We start from the raw sequence: 22,525 nt of genomic DNA, 5'->3' as shown, positions 1-22,525 counted from the left end.
CTCATTATTACCTCAACTACCTGGTACCCTGCACATTGACTCAGTACTGGTACTCCTTATAGTCTCATTATTACCTCAACTACCTGGTACCCTGCACATTGACTCAGTACTGGTACTCCTTATAGTCTCATTATTTTCCTGGTACCCTGCACATTGACTCAGTACTGGTACTCCTTATAGTCATTATTTTCCTGGTACCCTGCACATTGACTCAGTACTGGTACTCCTTATAGTCATTATTTTCCTGGTTATTTTCCTGGTACCCTGCACATTGACTCAGTACTGGTACTCCTTATAGTCTCATTATTTTCCTGGTACCCTGCACATTGACTCAGTACTGGTACTTATAGTCCTTATAGTCTCATTCATTATCAACTTCCTGGTACCCTGCACATTGACTCAGTACTGGTACTCCTTATATCTCATTATTATTTTCCTGGTACCCTGCACATTGACTCAGTACTGGTACTCCTTATAGTCTCATTATTTTCCTGGTACCCTGCACATTGACTCAGTACTGGTACTATTATAGTCTCTTATTTTCCTGGTACCCCTGCACATTGACTCAGTACTGGTGACTCAGGTACTGGTACTCCTTATATTCTTATTATTTTCCTGGTACCCTACCTGGTACCCCTCAGGCCCTGGATAAAATATTCTGATTTCAAAACTAAATGTTTAAATACAGATCTTATATTACTGTATTTAATAATGTTTAAAAAATGTTGTATATTGATGTCAAATGTATCATTTGTACAGTTCTTTATGAAACTCTGTAAAACTAGCAGTTCTACTGATTTCACTGAGAGTGAGGCAGATATATATTAGTACTGTTTAAAACCTAGCAGTACTACTGATGTCTCTGAGAGTACTACTGAGGCAGATATATATTATTACTGTATAAAACCTATTTCTCTGAAGTGAGGCAGATATTATATATTATTTATAAAACCTAGCAGTACTACTGATTTCTCTGAGAGTGAGACAGATATATATATATTAGTACTGTGTAAAATACATTTCTTTCATAATTTCTTCAAAAGCTAAGTTATTTTTTTCTGAAAATATATGTATGGCTTTTTGGAATCATGTTTCCCCATCTGTTTCCCATCTGAGCTCAGAGTAGATGATGAGAGATGTAATGTTTGTCTCTGTTGTGTTGAAGACCAATCAAGCAGGAGAGACCAGCCTCCCCTGTTCCCAGCTGTGTGTCCATGAAGAGTGACCGGTCTATGGAACCTCCTATAGTGTTTAGAAAGGGAGACGTATCTACTGAACAAAGGTAAGAAGAACTCATGGGTCCTGGTCAGTGAGTTAAACAACACTGTCTCTAGTCATTTCTCCTCCCATTTTCCCATTTATTGTTGTTGTTTTCATAATCCATAGGCTAATCATTTTGTCCATTTTCATAGTCCTAAAACAATATTAAACAAACACAACATTCCCTCCCTGTGTGTGTGTGTGTGTGTGTGTGTGTGTGTGTGTGTGTGTGTGTGTGTGTGTGTGTGTGTGTGTGTGTGTGTGTGTGTGTGTGTGTGTGTGTGTGTGTGTGTGTGTGTGTGTGTGTGTGTGTGTGTGTGTGTGTGTGTGTGTGTGTGTGTGTGTGAACTCCCTGGATGAGGAGATGTAATCCATGTTTTGTCCACAGAAACCAACAGGAGAGATCAGAGTCAGAGATTCTCAGTGGTCAGTCTTCCCAGAGTCATCAAACAGACCTGGCCTCCATTTTCAGTGTATGTGGTCCTGTTATGTACATTTGTTTTTGTTTACCTCAAGTAAAGTTGATCTGTCAGTCACTCATTAATGTGTTAATGAGAACGCATTTGTCTCTTGCTTAACTTATTTACTTTATTTATTTCAGTTGCTTGAAGAGAAAATTCTGACATTTGTGAAGAACGAGCTGAAGATGTTCAAGAGGATTCTTAGTCCAGAACTCCCAGAAGGCTTTGAGAGTCAGAAGCAGGATAAGGAAGTGGTGGACGCTGAAGATGAGAAGCAGGAGAGCAGTGCCAGAGAGGGGGCTCTGAAGATCACACTGCACATCCTGAGGAAAATGAACCAGAAGGAGCTTGCTGACACACTGGAGAAATGTAAGATCTGTCTGCCTCATGTTGTATGATGTTTTATAACATTTAAAAGCTGTAGCTAAAGTACAGCTAAAGTAGCTGTGTAATTCAATGATATTGTAGCAGCCTTAACACAACACCTAGTGACCTCATCAAGTAGCAGCAGGGATGTGTTGTGTTGATTAATTTAGAGAGAGAACATTAATAATACCATCAATAATACCAATAATAATATAATCAGTCACACCAGTCTGTAACGCATTATGAAAACATTTACACATTTATACAGTCAGTTTAGAGAATACATTATTATAATTTACAACTTTATAACAGTCCTTCAATACTGTAGACATTAAAACAGACATAATATTAATATCCTCTGTTATTTCTAGATTCAGATGAGCTTGCTGTGATTTGCCAACGTGAACTCAAATCTAATCTAAAGAAGAAGTTTCAATGTGTATTTGAGGGGATCGCTCAACAAGGAAACCCAACACTTCTCAATAAGATCTACACAGAGCTCTACATCACAGAGGGTGGAACAGGGGAGGTCAATAATGAACATGAGCTGAGACAGATTGAGACAACAACCAGGAAACAAGCAAGACCAGAGACTCCAATCAAATGTAACGACATCTTCAAACCCTTAACTGGACAAGACAAACTTATCAGAACTGTGCTGACAAAGGGAGTCGCTGGCATTGGAAAAACAGTCTCTGTGCAGAAGTTCATTCTGGACTGGGCTGAAGGAAAAGCAAATCAGGATGTCCAATTTGTATTTTCATTCCCTTTCCGGGAGCTGAATTTGATGAAAGAGGACAAACACACTTTCATTGAACTTCTTAATCACTTCTCAATGGAAACCAAACAATCAAGAATCTCCAACTACAACAAGTACAAAGTTCTGTTCATCTTTGATGGTCTGGATGAGTGCCGACTGCCCCTAGACTTCCAGAAGAACAAGATCTGTTGGGACGTCACAGAGTCAACCTCAGTGGATGTTCTGCTGACAAATCTCATCAAGGGAAATCTGCTTCCCTCTGCTCTCCTCTGGATAACTACCCGACCTGCAGCAGCCAATAAGATCCCTTCAGGGTGTGTTGACCAGGTGACAGAGGTACGAGGGTTCAATGACCCACAGAAGGAGGAGTACTTCAGGAAGAGATTCAGTGATGAGGACCTGGCCAGCAGAATCATCTCACACATAAAGACATCAAGGAGCCTCCACATCATGTGCCACATTCCAGTCTTCTGTTGGATTTCTGCAACAGTCCTTGAACACATGCTGAAACACAAGAGAGAAGAGATGCCCAAGACTCTGACTGAGATGTACACACACCTTGTGGTGTTTCATACCAAACAGAAGAATGAAAAGTATCTTGGGAAAGAAGAGACAGGTCCACACTGGAATAAAGAGAGCATTCTGTCACTGGGAAAACTGGCTTTTCAACAGCTTGTGAAGGGCAATCTGATTTTCTATGAAGAAGACCTGACAGAGGCTGGCATTGATGTCAATGAAGCCTCAGTGTACTCAGGATTGTGCACACAGCTCTTTAAAGAGGAATGTGCTGTACCAGGACAAGGTGTTCTGCTTTGTTCATCTGAGCATTCAGGAGTTTCTGGCTGCTGTATATGTGTTCCTCTCATTCATCAACAACAATGAGAATCTCATGGACAAACTGAAAACAAACGACGAGCCTGAAGTTGCTTTCTACAAGAGTGCTGTGGATAAAACGTTACAAAGTGAGACAGGAAACTTAGACCTTTTCCTCCGCTTCCTTCTGGGCCTCTCACTGGAGTCCAATCAGAAGCACTTACGAGGTCTACTGACAAAGTCAAGAAGCAGCTCACAGACCCATGAAGAAACAGTCAAGTACATCAAGGAGAAGATCAGGGAGAATCCCTCTCCAGAGAGGAGCATCAATCTGTTCCACTGTCTGAATGAACTGAATGACCATTCTCTAGTGGAGGAGATCCAAAGCTACCTGAGATCAGGAAGTCTCTCAGAACCCAACCTGTCACCTGCACAGTGGTCAGCTCTGGTCTTTGTGTTGCTGACTTCAGAAAAAGGAGCTGGATGTGTTTGACCTGAAGAAATACTCCAGATCAGAGGAAGGTCTTCTGAGGCTGCTGCCAGTGGTCAAAGCCTCCAGAGCTGCTCTGTGAGTAAATAAAATGACATATAAGAACTAATCATCAGGAAGAAATATTCAGTTTAGAGAAAAATATGTAATATAATATGTATATAATATTATATTGAATAACATATTCAATAAATTAATGGATTTTCACATTAGTATAACAATATGACCATACAATTCTAGGAGACGGAAGATGAATCAATATCTTGTTTGAGAGAATAAACCAAATGCATCTGCCATTGTCCTTCGACACTACTGGTGTTAAATTAACAGTGTGTTTGTGAAGTCATGATGATCTCTTTGTCAGGCTGTCAGGCTGTGGAGTCACAGAGGAAGGCTGTGCTTCTCTGGTCTCAGCTCTGGAGTCAAACCCCTCACACCTGAGAGAGCTGGACCTGAGTAACAATGACCTGAAGGATTCAGGAGTGAAGCTGCTCTCTGCTGGACTGGGGAATCCCCACTGTAAACTGGAGACTCTGAGGTCAGTATTCCTGTAGTTGGTCAACAAGTGATAACTGTTCACCAGATCTATACATGTTTCTATATTTCATTTGAAAAAGTCACAATTACATGATGATCTCTTTGCAGGCTGTCAGGTTGTCTAGTCACAGAGGAAGGCTGTGCGTCTCTGGTCGCAGCTCTGAGGTCAAACCCCTCACACCTGAGAGAGCTGGACCTGAGCTACAATCACCCAGGAGACTCAGGAGTCAGACTGCTCTCTGCTGGACTGGAGGATCCACACTGCAGACTGGAGAAACTCAAGTATGTAGAGGGTTTATGTCAATGTTCATATCAGACATGTTGGACTTATCAGGCTGGTTAAGACAAACATTCTGACCACCACTTGGACAAAGGTATATGCTCTGTGTGTGTGTGTCCAGTGTGTGTGTGTCCTGTGTGTGTGTGTCCTGTGTGTGTCCATTGTGTTTGGCCATTGTGTCCTTTCAAACACACACTGGCATACTTTACACACGCACACACTGGACACACTGGCAAGACACCCTCACTGAACACACACTTAACACACACTGGACACACTGGCAAGAAACACTCACTAAACACACACTTAACACTCACTGAACACACATAGGACACCAACAGGACACACACACACACACACACACACACACACACACACACACACACACACACACACACACACACACACACACACACACACACACACACACACACACACACACACACACACACACACACACACACACACACACACACACAATATGTTGCTCATTACCTTCCACAGCAATAATCGTTTCACCACAGGGGTGTTGTGGTTAACTAACTAAATATTCTGTTAATTTCACATATCAATCACAATTAAAGGTTCATTTTCCTTTTTCATGTACATTCTACTTGTGAAATGAACAGTGTGTTTGTGAAGTCATGATGATCTCTTTGTCAGGCTGTCAGGCTGTGGAGAGGAAGGCTGTGCTTCTCTGGTCTCAGCTCTGAGGTCAAACCCCTCACACCTGAGAGAGCTGGACCTGAGTAACAATGACCTGAAGGATTCAGGAGTGAAGCTGCTCTCTGCTGGACTGGGGAATCCCCACTGTAAACTGGAGACTCTGAGGTCAGTATTAGCAGATATGAAAGCACTTTATGTATGTAGTTCTCCCATTTGAAAAGTCGTAATTATTTGGTTATATTCACTTATAGTTTATTAAAGTAGTCATACGTTTAGTATTTGGTCCCATATTCCATGCCTGCAGTGATTACATCAAGCTTGTGATTCTACTAACTTGTTGAATTAATTTGCAGTTTGTCTTGGTTGTGTTTTAGATGTTTTCCTAATAGAAACTGGATGGTGAATAATGTCCTGTCATTTTGGAGTCACTTCACTTGTATTGTCAGTAAGAATAGAATATGTTTCTGAACACTCCTACATTCATGTGGATGGTACCATGATTATGGATAATAATGAATGAATGATGAAGTTACAGAGGTGAAGTCTGAGAATAATGATGAATGATGAAGTTTTGTTGTAGGTACAAAGATCAGACCCCCTCTGTTATTGGTAATGGTGAGAGGTTAGCATGTTTTGTTGTAGTCTCTGTTATTGGTAATGGTGTAGCCTTTTGTTGTTATTGGTAATGGTGAGAGGTTAGTTTTGTTGTATGTTTTGTTGTAGTCTCTGTTATTGGTAATGGTGAGAGGTTAGCATGTTTTGTTGTAGTCTCTGTTATAATGGTAATGGTGAGAGGTTAGCATGTTTTGTTGTAGTTAGCTCTGTTATTGGTAATGGTGAGAGGTTAGCATGTTTTGTTGTAGTCTCTGTTTTGGTAATGGTGAGAGGTTAGCATGTTTTGTTGTAGTCTCTGTTATTGGTAATGGTGAGAGGTTAGTATGTTTTGTTGTAGTCTCTGTTATTGGTAATGGTGAGAGGTTAGCATGTTTTGTTGTAGTCTCTGTTATTGGTAATGGTGAGAGGTTAGCATGTTTTGTTGTAGTCTCTGTTATTGGTAATGGTGAGAGGTTAGCATGTTTTGTTGTAGTCTCTGTTATTGGTAATGGTGAGAGGTTAGTATGTTTTGTTGTAGTCTCTGTTATTGGTAATGGTGAGAGGTTAGCATGTTTTGTTGTAGTCATGTTTTGTTGTAGTCTCTGTTATTGGTAATGGTGAATGGTGAGGTTAGCATGTTTTGTTGTAGTCTCTGTTATTGGTAATGGTGAGAGGTTAGTTTTGTGTTTTGTTGTAGTCTCTGTTATTGGTAATGGTGAGAGGTTAGTATGTTTTGTTGTAGTCTCTGTTATTGGTAATGGTGAGAGGTTAGTATGTTTTGTTGTAGTCTCTGTTATTGGTAATGGTGAGAGGTTAGTATGTTTTGTTGTAGTCTCTGTTATTGGTAATGGTGAGAGGTTAGCATGTTTTGTTGTAGTCTCTGTAACTTTCTCACTCATTATTATTCATGATCTTTCTCAGTCAAGACGTCACAGGCTTGATGTCTCATTGTGTTTGATGAATATGGGACCAGATATACTTTTGACTAATTTAATACACTTTAAGTGTCAGAATACTTATGACTTCTTCAAATAGTGGGACTAGATACATAAAATGCTTTAATTTTTCTAAACATTGAAACACATATGTATTAAAATTTCCTCAAATAAAAGGTGACATTAGTTGTGGCAAAATGGATTAAGGACAACTAAGTCAATGCCATCACAAAGCCCTGACCTTAATTCTACAGACAATTTGAGGGCAGAACTGAAAAAGCATGTGTGAGCAAGGAGACCTACAAGCCTGACTCAGTTACACCAGCTCTGTCAGGAGGAATGGGCCAAAATTCACCCAACTTATTGTGGGAAGCTTGTGGAAGGTTACTTGAAACATTTGACCCAAGATAAACAATTTAAAGGAAATGCTACCAAAAACTAATTGAGTGTATGTAAACTTCTGACCCACTGGGAATGTGTTGAAAGAAATAAAAGCTGAAAGAAATAATTCTCTCTACTATTATTCTGACATTTCACATTCTTAAAATAAAGTGGTGATCCTAACTGACCTAAGACAGGGAATTTTAACTAGGATTAAATGTCAGGAATTGTAAAAATTGAGTTTAAATGTATTTGGCTAAGGTGTATGTAAACTTCTGACTTCAACTGTACGTGTTAAAATATGCTCAAATAAAAGGTGACCTTATAAACTGTCACCTCAAATGAAACATTTGATCTGAAATCTAAAATGTTGGAGTATAGAGACACATTTAAAATGTTAACTTCACTGTCTAAATAGATAGATATGGTGTGGACTGTATACTCAATACAATCTAAATCTGATACCTCACTGTCTAAATAGATATGGTGTGGACTGTATACTCAAATCTGATACCTCACTGTCTAAATAGATATGGTGTGACTGTATACTCAATACAATCTAAATGATACTGTCTAAATAGATATGGTGTGGACTGTATACTCAATACAATCTAAATCTGATACCTCACTGTCTAAATAGATATGGTGTGGACTGTATACTCAATACAATCTAAATCTGATACCTCACTGTCTAAATAGATATGGTGTGGACTGTATACTCAATACAATCTAAATCTGATACCTCACTGTCTGTCTTTTGACTGATACTGATTTTTAAACTGGTCTGGTCAGTCTACTCAAATGATTGTACTGTTCATGTTTCTATCTGCAGGCAATACTTTAATAATTTGTCATTTCTAATAATGATACATTCATTTATGAATAGATATGGAAGGTTTCAGGACACTGATATATCTGAATATGTTGAAAAAATATACTGCCACTATTTTCACCACCAAAGAATAGCAGTGTGATTTTAATATGATTTGACTCTTTGCAGGCTGTCAGGCTGTCTAGTCACAGAGGAAGGCTGTGCTTCTCTGGTCTCAGCTCTGAGGTCAAACCCCTCACACCTGAGAGAGCTGGACCTGAGCTACAATCACCCAGGAGACTCAGGAGTCAGACTGCTCTCTGCTGGACTGGAGGATCCACACTGCAGACTGGAGAAACTCAAGTATGTAGAGGGTTTATGTCAATGTTCATATCAGACATGTTTGACTTATCAGGCTGGTTAAGACAAACATTCTGACCACCACTTGGACAAAGTTATGTATGTGTGTGTGTGTGTGTGTGTGTGTGTGTGTGTGTGTGTGTGTGAGTTCAGGTGTATCCCTCAATGACTGTCTGTTCTTCTGCTTACCGCTACAGTGTGGAACATGGTGGAGAGAACAGAATGAAACCTGGACTTAGAAAATGTGAGTGTTGACTGCTGTGAAGAATATGACTAAGAATAAGTCTTAATTCAAGTTAAGTCAAAGTCAAAGACCACCATCATTACTAACTTGGTCATATTAAATATCAGCTGTAGTTCTACAGAAGCAGAAATCAGGGACACCAAAGATTACAAAGAGTTGATTTGACTGTGTGTGTGTGTGTGTGTGTGTGTGTGTGTGTGTGTGTGTGTGTGTGTGTGTGTGTGTGTGTGTGTGTGTGTGTGTGTGTGTGTGTGTGTGTGTGTGTGTGTGTGTGTGTGTGTGTGTGTGTGTGTGTGTGTGTGTGTGTGTGTGTGTGTGTGTGTAATTAATGGGAATAAGTGTGTTTTATATTACCATACAGTATAACATATGATCATTTAACAAGTCTCAAGTTACCTTAACTTCTCCTTTTGATACCTAGAAACATCTACATTAAATGAATTAGTGAAAAGTGAGTTAACATTCTAATGTGAATGATGATGATTTCTAATATTGTGTCTGGTTTCATCCATCAGATGTCTGTGATCTCACACTGGACCCAAACACAGTAAACAGACGCCTCTCTCTGTCTGAGGAGAACAGAAAGGTGACATGGAGGAGAGAGGAGCAGCCGTATCCTGATCACCCAGAGAGATTTGAGGACTGGGAGACAGGTGCTGTGTAGAGAGGGTCTGACTGGGCGCTGTTACTGGGAGGTAGAGTGGAGTGGGATAATGGGGGCTGTTATAGGAGTGACATATAAAGGAATCAGCAGGAGAGGAGGGGTTAAGGACTGTTGTCTTGGATACAATGACAAGTCCTGGAGTCTGTTCTGCTCTGACAACAGTTACTCTGCCAGGCACAATAATAATCCCACTACCATAGACGTCCCCCCTCCAGCTCCCACAGAGTAGGAGTGTATCTGGACTGGCCAGCCGGCACTCTGTCCTTCTATAGAGCCTCCTCTGACACACTGACCCACCTGATCACATTCACCTCCACATTCACTGAGCCCCTCTATCCAGGGTTTAGGGTTTGGGGATGTATGACTCCTCAGTGTCCCTCTGTCAGTGATACACACACACACTGGGTACACACACACACACACACACACACACACTGGACACGAACACACACACACACATTGGACACACACACAGATACACACACACTGATACACACACACACTGATACACACACACACATACACACACAACACACTGATACACACACACTGATACACACACACTAACACACACTGATACACACACACTGATACACACCTGCTGATACACACACACACTGATACACACACACACTGATACACACACACACACACACTGATACACACACACTGATACACACACACACTGATACACACACACACTGATACACACACACACACACTGATACACACACACACTGATACACACACACACTGATACACACACACACACACACTGACACACACACACACTATACACACACACACACTGATACACACACACACTGATACACACACACACTGATACACACACACACTGATACACACACACACACACACACACACACTGACACACACACACACACTACACACACACACACACACACACACTGACACACACAGACTGACACACACACACTGACACACACACACACACACTGACACACACACACTGACACACACATACACACACACACTGATACACACACACTGACACACACACACACTGACACTGGACACACACACACTGATACACACACACTGACACACACACACACACACACACACACTGACACACACACACTGATACACACACACTGACACACACACACTGATACACACACACACTGATACACACACACACTGACACACACACACATGACACACACACACACACACTGATACACACACACACACACACACACATACACACACACTGATACACACACACACACACACACACACACACTGACACACACACACACTGATACACACACAGACTGATACACACACACTGACACACACACACACTGATACACACACAGACTGACACACACACACTGATGCACACACACTGATACACAAACACTGATACACACACACACTGACACACACACACACACTGGACACACAGGACACACACTGGACACACACACACACACACACACACACACACACACACACACACACTGGACACACACACACACACACACACACACACACACACACACACACACACACACACACTGGACACACACACACACACAGACACAGACAAACACACACACACACTGAGACACGCAAACACACGCTGGAAACAAACAAACACACACACACACACTGACACACACACACACAACACACACACACACACACTGGACACACACACACACAGAACACACACACACACACACTGGACACACACACACACACACACACACACACACACCGACACACACACACACAAACACTGGACACACACACACACTGGAACACACACACACACACTGGACACACACACACACACTGAACACACACACACACACACACACACACACACACACTGGACACACACACACAAAACTGGACACACACACACACACACACACACACACACACACACACACACACACACACACACACACACACACACACACACACACACTGGACACACACACACACACACACACACACACACACACACACACACACACACACTGGACACACACACACACACACACACACACACACACACACACACACACACACACTGGACACACACACACACACACACACACTGGACACACACACACTGGACACACACACACACTGAACACACACACACACTGGACACACACACACACACACACACACACACACACACACACACATGGACACACACACACTGGACACACACACACACACTGGACACACACACACACACACAACACTGGAGACACTGGACACACACACACACACACACACACACACACACTGGACACACACACACACACACACACTGGACACACACACACACACACACACACACACACACACGACACACACACTGGACACACACACACTGGACACACACACACACACACACACACACACACACACACACACACAGGACACACACACACAGGACACACACACACACACACACAAACACTGGACACACACACACACACACACTGGACACACACACACTGGACACACACACACTGGACACACACACACACTGGACACACACACACACTGGACACACACACACACACACACACAGACAGGACACACACACACTGGACACACACACACACACACACACACACACACACACACTGGACACACACACACACTGGACACACACTGGACACACACACACACTGGACACACACACACACACACACTGGACGCACACACACACTCTGGACACACACACACACACACACACACACACACACACTGGACAAATACACACGCACACACACACACTGGATGCACACACACACTCTGGACACACACACACACTGGACACACACACTCTGGACACACACACTCTGGACACACACACACTCTGGACACAAACACACACTCTGGACACACACACACACACTGGAGACACACACACAGACACGACACACACACACAGACACACACACACACACACACAGGACACACACACACACACACACACACACACACACACACACACACACACTGGACACACACATACACTGGACAAATACACACACACACACACACACACACACACACACACACAAGCACAGGACACACACACACTCTGGACACACACACACACACACTGGACACACACACACACACACTGGGGACACACACACTCTGGACACACACACTCTGGACACACACACACACTGGACACACACACACACTGGACACACACACACTGGACAAACACACACACTCACACACACTGGACAAATACACACACAAACACACACACAGGACACACACACACACACTGGACACACACACACTGGACAAACACACACTGGACAAATACACTCTGGACACACACACACACAAACACTGGACACACACACACACTGGACACACACACACACTGGACACACACACACACTGGACACACACACACACTGGACACACACACACACACACACACTGGACACACACACACTGGACACACACACACACACACACACACACTGGACACACACTGGACACACACACACACACACACTGGACACACACACACACACACACACACACACACACACACACACACTGGACACACACACACACACACACACACACTCTGGACACACACACACACACACACACACACACACACACACACACTGGACACACACACACACTCTAGACACACACACACACTGGACACACACACACACTGGACACACACACACACACACACACACTGGACACACTGGACACACACACACTGGACACACACACACACACACACACACACACACACACTCTGGACACACACACACACTGGACACACAGACACATCTGGACACACACACACACACACACACTGGACACACACACACACTGGACACACACACACACACAGGACACACACACACACACTCACAGACACACACACACACACACACACACACCTGGACACACACACACACATGCGCGTCTTTCTATAGTTGTGAGAACCTCATACAACAACACTGTTAAAATACCAATGTAATCATGTGTTGTCTTTTATGTTGAAAAACAAATTATATACAATTGTATAATTATATATGGACATACGCTCCATAGTTGTACATGTAATCAAGGATATATTGTACTTTTCATAATAAAACATAATTGAAACAAGAAAAGGCTGTTAATTGTGAAAACAGTTTGTTTATTGATTTTACGTTTCCTCTGTCAGGTTGATGTTAACCTGCGACTGGTTGAAACATGAAACAAATATGAAATGAAATACAAAACAATTAAATATGTGGAATAGAATTAAACAAATTGTACAATTAGTACAACAGAGTGTTGTGATGCAGGGTTACATAGCAACATAGTGTTGTAATGCAGGGTCACACAGCAACAGAGTGTTGTAATGCAGGGTTACTACAGAAACAGAGTTCTCTCTCTTTCTGCTCTGTTCTCTGCACACTTCTGCTCTGTTCTCTGCTCTCTCTGTTCTCTGCTCTCTCTGCCCTCTTCTCTCTCACTCTCTGGACTCTGCTCTCTCTGCTCGCTCTGCTCTATCTGCTCTCTCTCTGCTTCTCTCTCAGCCTGCTCTCTGCTCTCTCTGTTCTCTCTCTCTCTCTCTCACACACTCTGCTCTCTCTCCCACATTGCTGCTCTCTCTCTCTCCCACACACTGCTCTCTCTCTCCCCACATTCTGCTCTCTCTCTCCACACACTCTGCTCTCTCTGCTCTCTCTCCCCACACATTCTGCTCTCTCTCTCCACACATCTGCTCTCTCTCTGCTCTCTCTCTCCACATTCTGCTCTCTCTCTGCTCTCAACTCCCACATTCTGCTCTCTCTCCCACATTCTGCTCTCTCTCTGCTCTCTCTCCCACATTCTGCTCTCTCTCTGCTCTCTCTCCCACATTCTGCTCTCTCTCTGGACACTCTCTCCACATTTGCTCTCTCTCTGCTCTCTCTCCCACATTCTGCTCTCTCTCTGCTCTCTCTCCCACATGCTGCTCTCTCTCTCCCACACTCTGCTCTCTCTCTGCTCTCTCTCCCACATTCTGCTCTCTCTCTGCTCTCTCTCCCACATGCTCTGCTCTCTCTCTCCCACACATTCTGCTCTCTCTCTCTCCCACATCTGCTCTCTCTCCCACACTCTCTGCTCTCTCTGCTCTCTCTCCCACATATCTGCTCTCTCTCTCCCACATTCTGCTCTCTCTCTGCTCTCTCTCCCACATTCTGCTCTCTCTCTGCTCTCTCTCCCACATTCTGCTCTCTCTCAGCTCTGCTCTCCTATAGAAAACATTCTGCTCTCTCTCTCTGCTCTCTCTCCCACATTCTGCTCTCTCTCTGCTCTCTCTCCCACATTCTGCTCTCTCTCTGCTCTCTCTCCACATTTTGCTCTCTCTCTGCTCTCTCTCCCACATTCTGCTCTCTCTCTGCTCTCTCTCCCCACATGCTCTGCTCTCTCTCTCCCACTCTGCTCTGCTCTCTCTCTCTCTCTCTCCCACACACTCTGCTCTCTCTGCTCTCTCTCCCACACTGTCTGCTCTCTGCTCTCTCTCCCACACACTCTGCTCTCTCTGCTCTCTCTCCTGCATCCTCTGCTCTCTCTCTCCCACACACTCTGCTCTCTCCCACATCTCTGCTCTCTCTCCCACACACTCTGCTCTCTCTCTCTCTCTCCCCACACACTCTGCTCTCTCTGCTCTCTCTCCCACATGCTCTGCTCTCTCTCTCCCACACACTCTGCTCTCTCTCTGCTCTCTCTCCCACATTCTGCTCTCTCTCTGCTCTCTCTCCCACACACTCTGCTCTCTCCCACACTCTGCTCTGCTCCCCACTGCTGCTCTCTCTCACACACATCTGCTCTCTCTCTCTCTCTCCCCACACTCTGCTCTCTCTCTCTCCCCACACTTCTGCTCTCTGCTCTCTGCTCTCTCTCTCCCACACTGTCTGCTCTCTCTCTCTCTCTCTCCCACACTGTCTGCTCTCTGCTCTCTCTGCTCTCTCTCCCACACTGCTCTCTCTCTCTCCCACACACTCTGCTCTCTCTCTCTCTCTCTCCCACACTCTGCTCTCTCTGCTCTCTCTCTCTCCCACACTTTTTTCTCTCTATTATTATTATTTATTATTATTATCTCTCACTTTCTCTTATCTTAACAGTGGTGCAGTTTGGACAATCACCACTTGATGGCAGTGTTCAACCAGAAGTGATGAAAACAACATCACTGCAGAGAGAGAGAGAGAGAGAGAGAGAGAGAGAGTCTAATATACTGATATACAGAGAGAGAGAGTCTAATATACTGATATACAGAGAGAGAGAGTCTAATATACTGATATACAGAGAGAGAGAGTCTAATATACTGATATACAGAGAGAGAGAGTCTAATATACTGATATACAGAGAGAGAGAGAGAGTCTAATATACTGATATACAGAGAGAGAGAGTCTAATATACTGATATACAGAGAGAGAGAGTCTAATATACTGATATACAGAGAGAGAGAGAGTCTAATATACTGATATACAGTAACATTCAGAAAGTATTCAGACCCCTTGACTTTTTACACATTTTGTCACGTTACAGACTTATTCTAAAATGAATTAAATGTGTTTTTCCCCTCATCAATCTACACACAATAACCCAGAATTACAAAGCAAAAACGGTTCACTTTATGTGTGAACATTTTTATTTAAAAAAAACGTAGATATCACAGAGGGAGAGGGAGGGTAGAGAGTCAGAACAGAGGGAAAGAGAGAGAGGGAGGGGAGAGAGTCAGAACAGAGGGAAAGAGAGAGAGGGAGGGTAGAAAGTCAGAACAGAGGGAAAGAGAGAGAGAGAGAGGGGAGAGAGTCAGAACAGAGGGAAGAGAGAGATGGAGGGTAGAAAGTCAGAACAGAGGGAAAGAGAGAGGGAGGGAGGGAGAGAGTCAGAACAGAGGGAAAGAGAGAGAGAGGGAGGGAGAGAGTCAGAACAGAGAGAGAGAGAGAGATAGTCAGAACAGAGGGAAGAGAGAGAGAGGGATGGGGAGAGAGTCAGAACAGAGGGAAGAGAGAGAGAGGGAGGGTAGAAAGTCAGAACAGAGGGAAAGAGAGATGGAGGGGAGAGAGTCAGAACAGAGAGGAGAGAGTCAGAACAGAGGGAAAGAGAGATGGAGGGAGAGAGAGAGAGAGGGAGGGTAGAAAGTCAGAACAGAGGGAAGAGAGAGAGAGGGAGGGTAGAAAGTCAGAACAGAGGGAAAGAGAGAGATGGAGGGTAGAGAGTCAGAACAGAGGGAAAGAGAGAGATGGAGGGGAGAGAGTCAGAACAGAGGGAAGAGAGAGAGAGAGTCAGAACAGAGGGAGGAGAGAGGGAGGGAGGGAGGGTAGAGAGTCAGAACAGAGGGAAAGAGAGAGAGGATATGTGGAATTTGCTTTATGTTTGGTAATTGGGGGCCTTTGAGCCCTGATGGGCTGGGTGACATCAGTGACTCTCTATGATATTACTGTTGCTGTGGAGGGAGAGCAGAGAGAGAGATTAGTCAGCAGAAATTATTCAGGACGACGTTCGTCTTTAAATGTACTAATTCATTTCTCTCTTTCCCCACTGAGGAAGATAAAGGACACACACACACATAGACAGACAGACAGACAGACAGACAGAGGCAGACAGACAGACAGACAGACAGACAGACAGACAGACAGACAGACAGACAGACAGACAGACAGACAGACAGACAGACAGACAGACAGACAGACAGACAGACAGACAGACAGACAGACAGACAGACAGACAGACACGAGGGCTAGGTAATCAGGAATTCCTCCCAAGGTGCGTATATTGATTTTAGTCCCCTTCTCATTAACTAGCTACTGACAGTGACCAGAGATGGCTAGATTGAGCTAGAGGTGTGTGTGTGTGTGTGTGTGTGTGTGTGTGTGTGTGTGTGTGTGTGTGTGTGTGTGTGTGTGTGTGTGTGTGTGTGTGTGTGTGTGTGTGTGTGTGTGTGTGTGTGTGTGTGTGTGTGTGTGTGTGTGTGTGTGTGTGTGTGTGTGTGTGTGTGCAAGCGTTTTTACATGTGTGTTTTTGTGTGAGTTAACATTGAGCTAGAGGGGTGTGTTGTGTGTGCGTGCAAGCGTGTGTTTTTGTGAGTTAACAGGACTTTAGATAAGAATGACACACACAGCTCTGATTCCATTTCCTGGTTTGTGTTTCAATTAGGTCTTAGAGAGTCACTATTCCACTGAGGATACGAGTTGCTGTGTAAACTTTTGTTATTGACCAAATACTTATTTTCCACCATAATGGGCAAATAAATTAATTAAAAATGTGATTTTCTGTTTTTTTTCCCCTCGTTTTGTCTGTCATAGTTGAAGTGTACCTATGATGAAAATTACAGGCCTCTCATATTTTTAAGTGGGAGAACTTGCACAATTGGTGGCTGACTAAATACTTTTTTGCCCCACTGCAGTTGGTCACGGATGTGTTAACACAATGTGTTGGGCCTCATTATGAATGGTTAAGGTTTGGGATAGAGTTTAAACATTAAGTTTAGGGCCTCATTATGAATGGTTAAGGTTTGGGATAGAGTTTAAACATTAAGGTTAGGGCCTCATTTTGAATGGTTAAGGTTTGGGATAGAGTTTAAACATTAAGATTAGGGCCTCATTATGAATGGTTAAGGTTTGGGATAGAGTTTAAACAGGATGTTTAGGGCCTCATTGTGAATGGTTAAGGTTTGGGATAGAGTTAAAACATTAAGATTAGGGCCTCATTATGAATGGTTAAGGTTTGGGATAGAGTTTAAACATTAAGGTTAGGGCCTCATTATGAATGGTTAAGGTTTGGGATAGAGTTTAAACATTAAGGTTAGGGCCTCATTATGAATGGTTAAGGTTTGGGATAGAGTTTAAACATTAAGGTTAGGGCCTCATTATGAATGGTTAAGGTTTGGGATAGAGTTTAAACATTAAGGTTAGGGCCTCATTATGAATGGTTAAGGTTTGGGATAGAGTTTAACATCAAGATTGGGGCCTCATTATGAATGGTTAGGTTTGGGATAGAGTTTAAACATTAAGGTTAGGGCCTCATTATGAATGGTTAAGGTTTGGGATAGAGTTTAAACATTAAGATTAGGGTCTCATTATGAATGGTTAAGGTTTGGGATAGAGTTATAACAGAACGTTTAGGGCCTCATTATGAATGGTTAAGGTTTGGTATAGAGTTTAAACAGAATGTTTAGGGCCTCATTATGAATGGTTAAGGTTTGGGATAGAGTTTAAACATTAAGGTTAGGGCCTCATTATGAATGGTTAAGGTTTGGGATAGAGTTTAAACATCAAGATTGGGGCCTCATTATGAATGGTTCAGGTTTGGGATAGAGTTTAAACAGAACGTTTAGGGCCTCATTATGAATGGTTAAGGTTTGGGATAGAGTTTAAACATTAAGATTAGGGCCTCATTATGAATGGTTAAGGTTTGGGATAGAGTTATAACAGAACGTTTAGGGCCTCATTATGAATGGTTAAGGTTTGGGATAGAGTTTAAACATTAAGATTAGGGCCTCATTATGAATGGTTAAGGTTTGGGATAGAGTTATAACAGAACGTTTAGGGCCTCATTATGAATGGTTAAGGTTATAACAGAACGTTTAGGGCCTCATTATGAATGGTTAAGGTTTGGGACAGAGTTATAACAGAACGTTTAGGGCCTCATTATGAATGGTTAAGGTTTGGGATAGAGTTATAACAGAACGTTTAGGGCCTCATTATGAATGGTTAAGGTTTGGGACAGAGTTATAACAGAACGTTTAGGGCCTCATTATGAATGGTTAAGGTTTGGGTGTAACGGCTTTCTTCCTGTGAAGGCGGACCCAAAACACAGCGTGGTTGAAGTTCATGGTTCTTTAATAAGAGACACTTAACATGAACAAACTGCAAAACAATAAACGTGGCAAAACTGAAACAGCCCATCTGGTGCAGCAAACACAAAGACAGGAAACAACCACCCACAAAACCCAACACAAAACAGCCCCATCTGGTACAGCAAACACAAAGACAGTGTTATGCAGGTGAATGAGGACCCAAAAGCGACTTGGCGAAAACAGAGTCTTTAATCCAGTAAAGTAAAATACAATCAAAAAACACAACTTCCACTCGTAATGACGAGAACCGACTGGAGACTCGATCTTGAACAGCAGGTTGCCTCGGGGAGGCACTTGAACCTAGCAGACTCAGACACCTGCTCACCACGCAGCATCTGAGGGAAACACGACACGACAGGGCGATACACAAACACAGCCCGGTGAACAATAGATAAGGATCCGACAGGGCAGGAACGGAAAACAAGGAGAGAAATAGGGACTCTAATCAGGGAAAAGGATCGGGAACAGGTGTGGGAAGACTAAATGATTGATTAGGGGAATAGGAACAGCTGGGAGCAGGAACGGAACGATAGAGAGAAGAGAGAGAGGGAGGGGGAGAGAGAGGGATAGAAAAAGGGAACGAACCTAATAAGACCAGCAGGGGGAAACGAACAGAAGGGAAAGCATAATGACAAGACAATATATGACAAAACATGACAGTACCCCCCACTCACCGAGCGCCTCCTGGCGCTCTCGAGGAGGAACACTGGCGGCAACGGAGGAAATCATAGATCAAACGGTCCAGCACGTCCCGAGAAAGAACCCAACTCCTCTCCTCAGGACCGTAACGGAAAAACTAAAAAAAAGGGAAACTAGGGTACTACTCTAAAAAAAAAATGAGACACGGGTAGAGAACTGAAAACTTTAGAGCAAACAGGACCAAACAGGCCAGGAGAGTAACAACTAGGGACAGACTGAGACACAGCAAGGGCAGGAACAAGAACAGGAGAGATGCGATGGCAGAGAACAGACTGAGACCCAGCAAGACCAGGAGCAGATGCAGAAAAATACGCACAAGGGTGGACCCCATCGTCAGTATCGGAGCGCTGGGACAGAATGGCTCCCACGCCCACCCCCGACGCGTCAACCTCAACAATAAACTGTTTAGTGACGTCAGGTGCAACAAGGATAGGAGCGGATGCAAAACGCTTCTTAAAGAGATCAGAACAACAATCATACGACCGGTGAGGAGGAAGGGAGTTGGTTCTGGACCGACTGAAGACCGTGCGCAGACCATGATATTCCTCCGGCACTCCTGTCAAATCACCAGGTTCCTCCTGAGAAGAGGGGACAGAACAAACAGGAGAAATAGCAGACATTAAACACTTCACATGACAAGAAACGCTCCAGGAAAGGACAGAACCACTAGACCAATCAAAAGAAGGATTATGACACACTAGCCAGGGATGACCCAAAACAACAGGTGTAAAAGGTGAACAAAAAATCAAAAAAGAAATGGTCTCACTATGGTTACCAGATACATTGAGGGTTAAAGGTAGTGTTTCACATAATATACTGGGGAGAGGACTACCATCCAAGGCAAACATGACCGTGGGCTCCCTAACTGTCTGAGAGGAATGTCATGTTCCCGCGCCCAGGCTTCGTCCATAAAACAGCCCTCTGCCCCAGAGTCTATTAATGCACTGCAGGATGCTGCCGATCCGGTCCAGCGTAGATGGACCGGTAAAGTAGTACATGTACTTGACGGAGAGGACCGTCTAGTAGCGCTTATCAGTCGCCCTCCGCTTACTGATGAGCTCTGGCCTTTAACTGGACATGAAATGACAAAATGACCAGCGGAACCGCAATAGAGACAGAGGCGGTTGGTGATTCTCCGTTCCCTCTCCTTAGTCGAGATGCGAATACCCCCAGCTGCATGGGCTCAACACCTGAGTCAGTGGGGAAAGACGGTAGTGTCGGAGAGAGGGGAGACACAGTTAACGCGAGCTCTCTTCTATGAGCTCGGTGACGAAGATCTACCCGTCGTTCAATGCGAATAGCGAGTTCAATCAAAGAATCCACGCTGGATGGAACCTCCCGAGAGAGAATCTCATCCTTAACCTTAGCGTGGAGTCCCTCCAGAAAACGAGCGAGCAACGCCTGCTCGTTCCAGTTACTGGAGGCAGCAAGAGTGCGAAACTCTATTGAGTAATCCGTTATGGATCGATTACCTTGACATAGGGAAGACAGGGACCAGGAAGCTTCTTTCCCAAAAACTGAGCGATCAAAAACCCTTATCATCTCCTCTTTAAAGTTCAGATAATTGTTAGTACACTCAGCGCTTGCCTCCCAGATAGCTGTGCCCCACTGCCGAGCCCGACCAGTAAGGAGTGATATGACGTAGGCAATCCGAGCTCTCTCTCTTGAGTATGTGTTGGGTTGGAGAGAGAACACGATATCACACTGGGTGAGAAAGGAGCGGCACTCAGTGGGCTGCCCAGAATAACAAGGTGGGTTATTAACCCTAGGTTCCGGAGGCTCGGAAGAACCGGAAGTAGCTGGTGACACGAGACGAAGACTCTGATACTGTCTTGAGAGGTCGGAGACCTGAGCGGCCAGGGTCTCAACGGCATGCCGAGCAGCAGACAATTCCTGCTCGTGTCTGCCGAGCATCGCTCCCTGGAACTCGAGAGTAGAGTAGAGAGAATCCATAGTCGCTGGGTCCATTCTTGGTCGGATCCTTCTGTTATGCAGGTGAATGAGGACCCAAAAGCGACTTGGCGAAAACAGAGTCTTTAATCCAGTAAAGTAAAATACAATCAAAAAACACAACTTCCACTCGTAATGACGAGAACCGACTGGAGACTCGATCTTGAACAGCAGGTTGCCTCGGGAAGGCACTTGAACCTAGCAGACTCAGACACCTGCTCACCACGCAGCATCTGAGGGAAACACGACACGACAGGGCGATACACAAACACAGCCCGGTGAACAATAGATAAGGATCCGACAGGGCAGGAACGGAAAACAAGGAGAGAAATAGGGACTCTAAT

General features: G+C 44.0%; 1 protein-coding gene and 1 long non-coding RNA gene across 7 annotated transcripts in view; both read left to right on the top strand.

Annotated features, from left to right (window-relative positions):
- Positions 1–22,525, top strand: part of LOC124021914 (NACHT, LRR and PYD domains-containing protein 12-like) — a 119,294-nt gene that overhangs the window by 17,775 nt on the left and 78,994 nt on the right. For 5 of the 6 annotated variants that reach the window (XM_046337046.1, XM_046337051.1, XM_046337045.1 and 2 more), the window contains one exon: positions 1,166–1,282. The exons of the other annotated variant lie outside the window; for it this stretch is intronic. In XM_046337046.1, the coding sequence (XP_046193002.1) occupies positions 1,166–1,282 (117 nt within the window). The remainder of the gene's footprint in view (positions 1–1,165; positions 1,283–22,525) is intronic. 6 annotated transcript variants of the gene reach the window in all.
- Positions 4,957–9,602, top strand: LOC124021915. The gene is made up of 3 exons (XR_006836328.1): positions 4,957–4,969; positions 8,912–8,958; positions 9,474–9,602. It is a non-coding gene; the product is annotated as an uncharacterized LOC124021915 (long non-coding RNA).

Source organism: Oncorhynchus gorbuscha, unplaced genomic scaffold (genome assembly GCF_021184085.1).
Source record: "Oncorhynchus gorbuscha isolate QuinsamMale2020 ecotype Even-year unplaced genomic scaffold, OgorEven_v1.0 Un_scaffold_1252, whole genome shotgun sequence".
Taxonomy (NCBI): Eukaryota; Metazoa; Chordata; class Actinopteri; order Salmoniformes; family Salmonidae; genus Oncorhynchus; species Oncorhynchus gorbuscha.
This window is presented reverse-complemented; position numbering and strand designations above follow the sequence as displayed.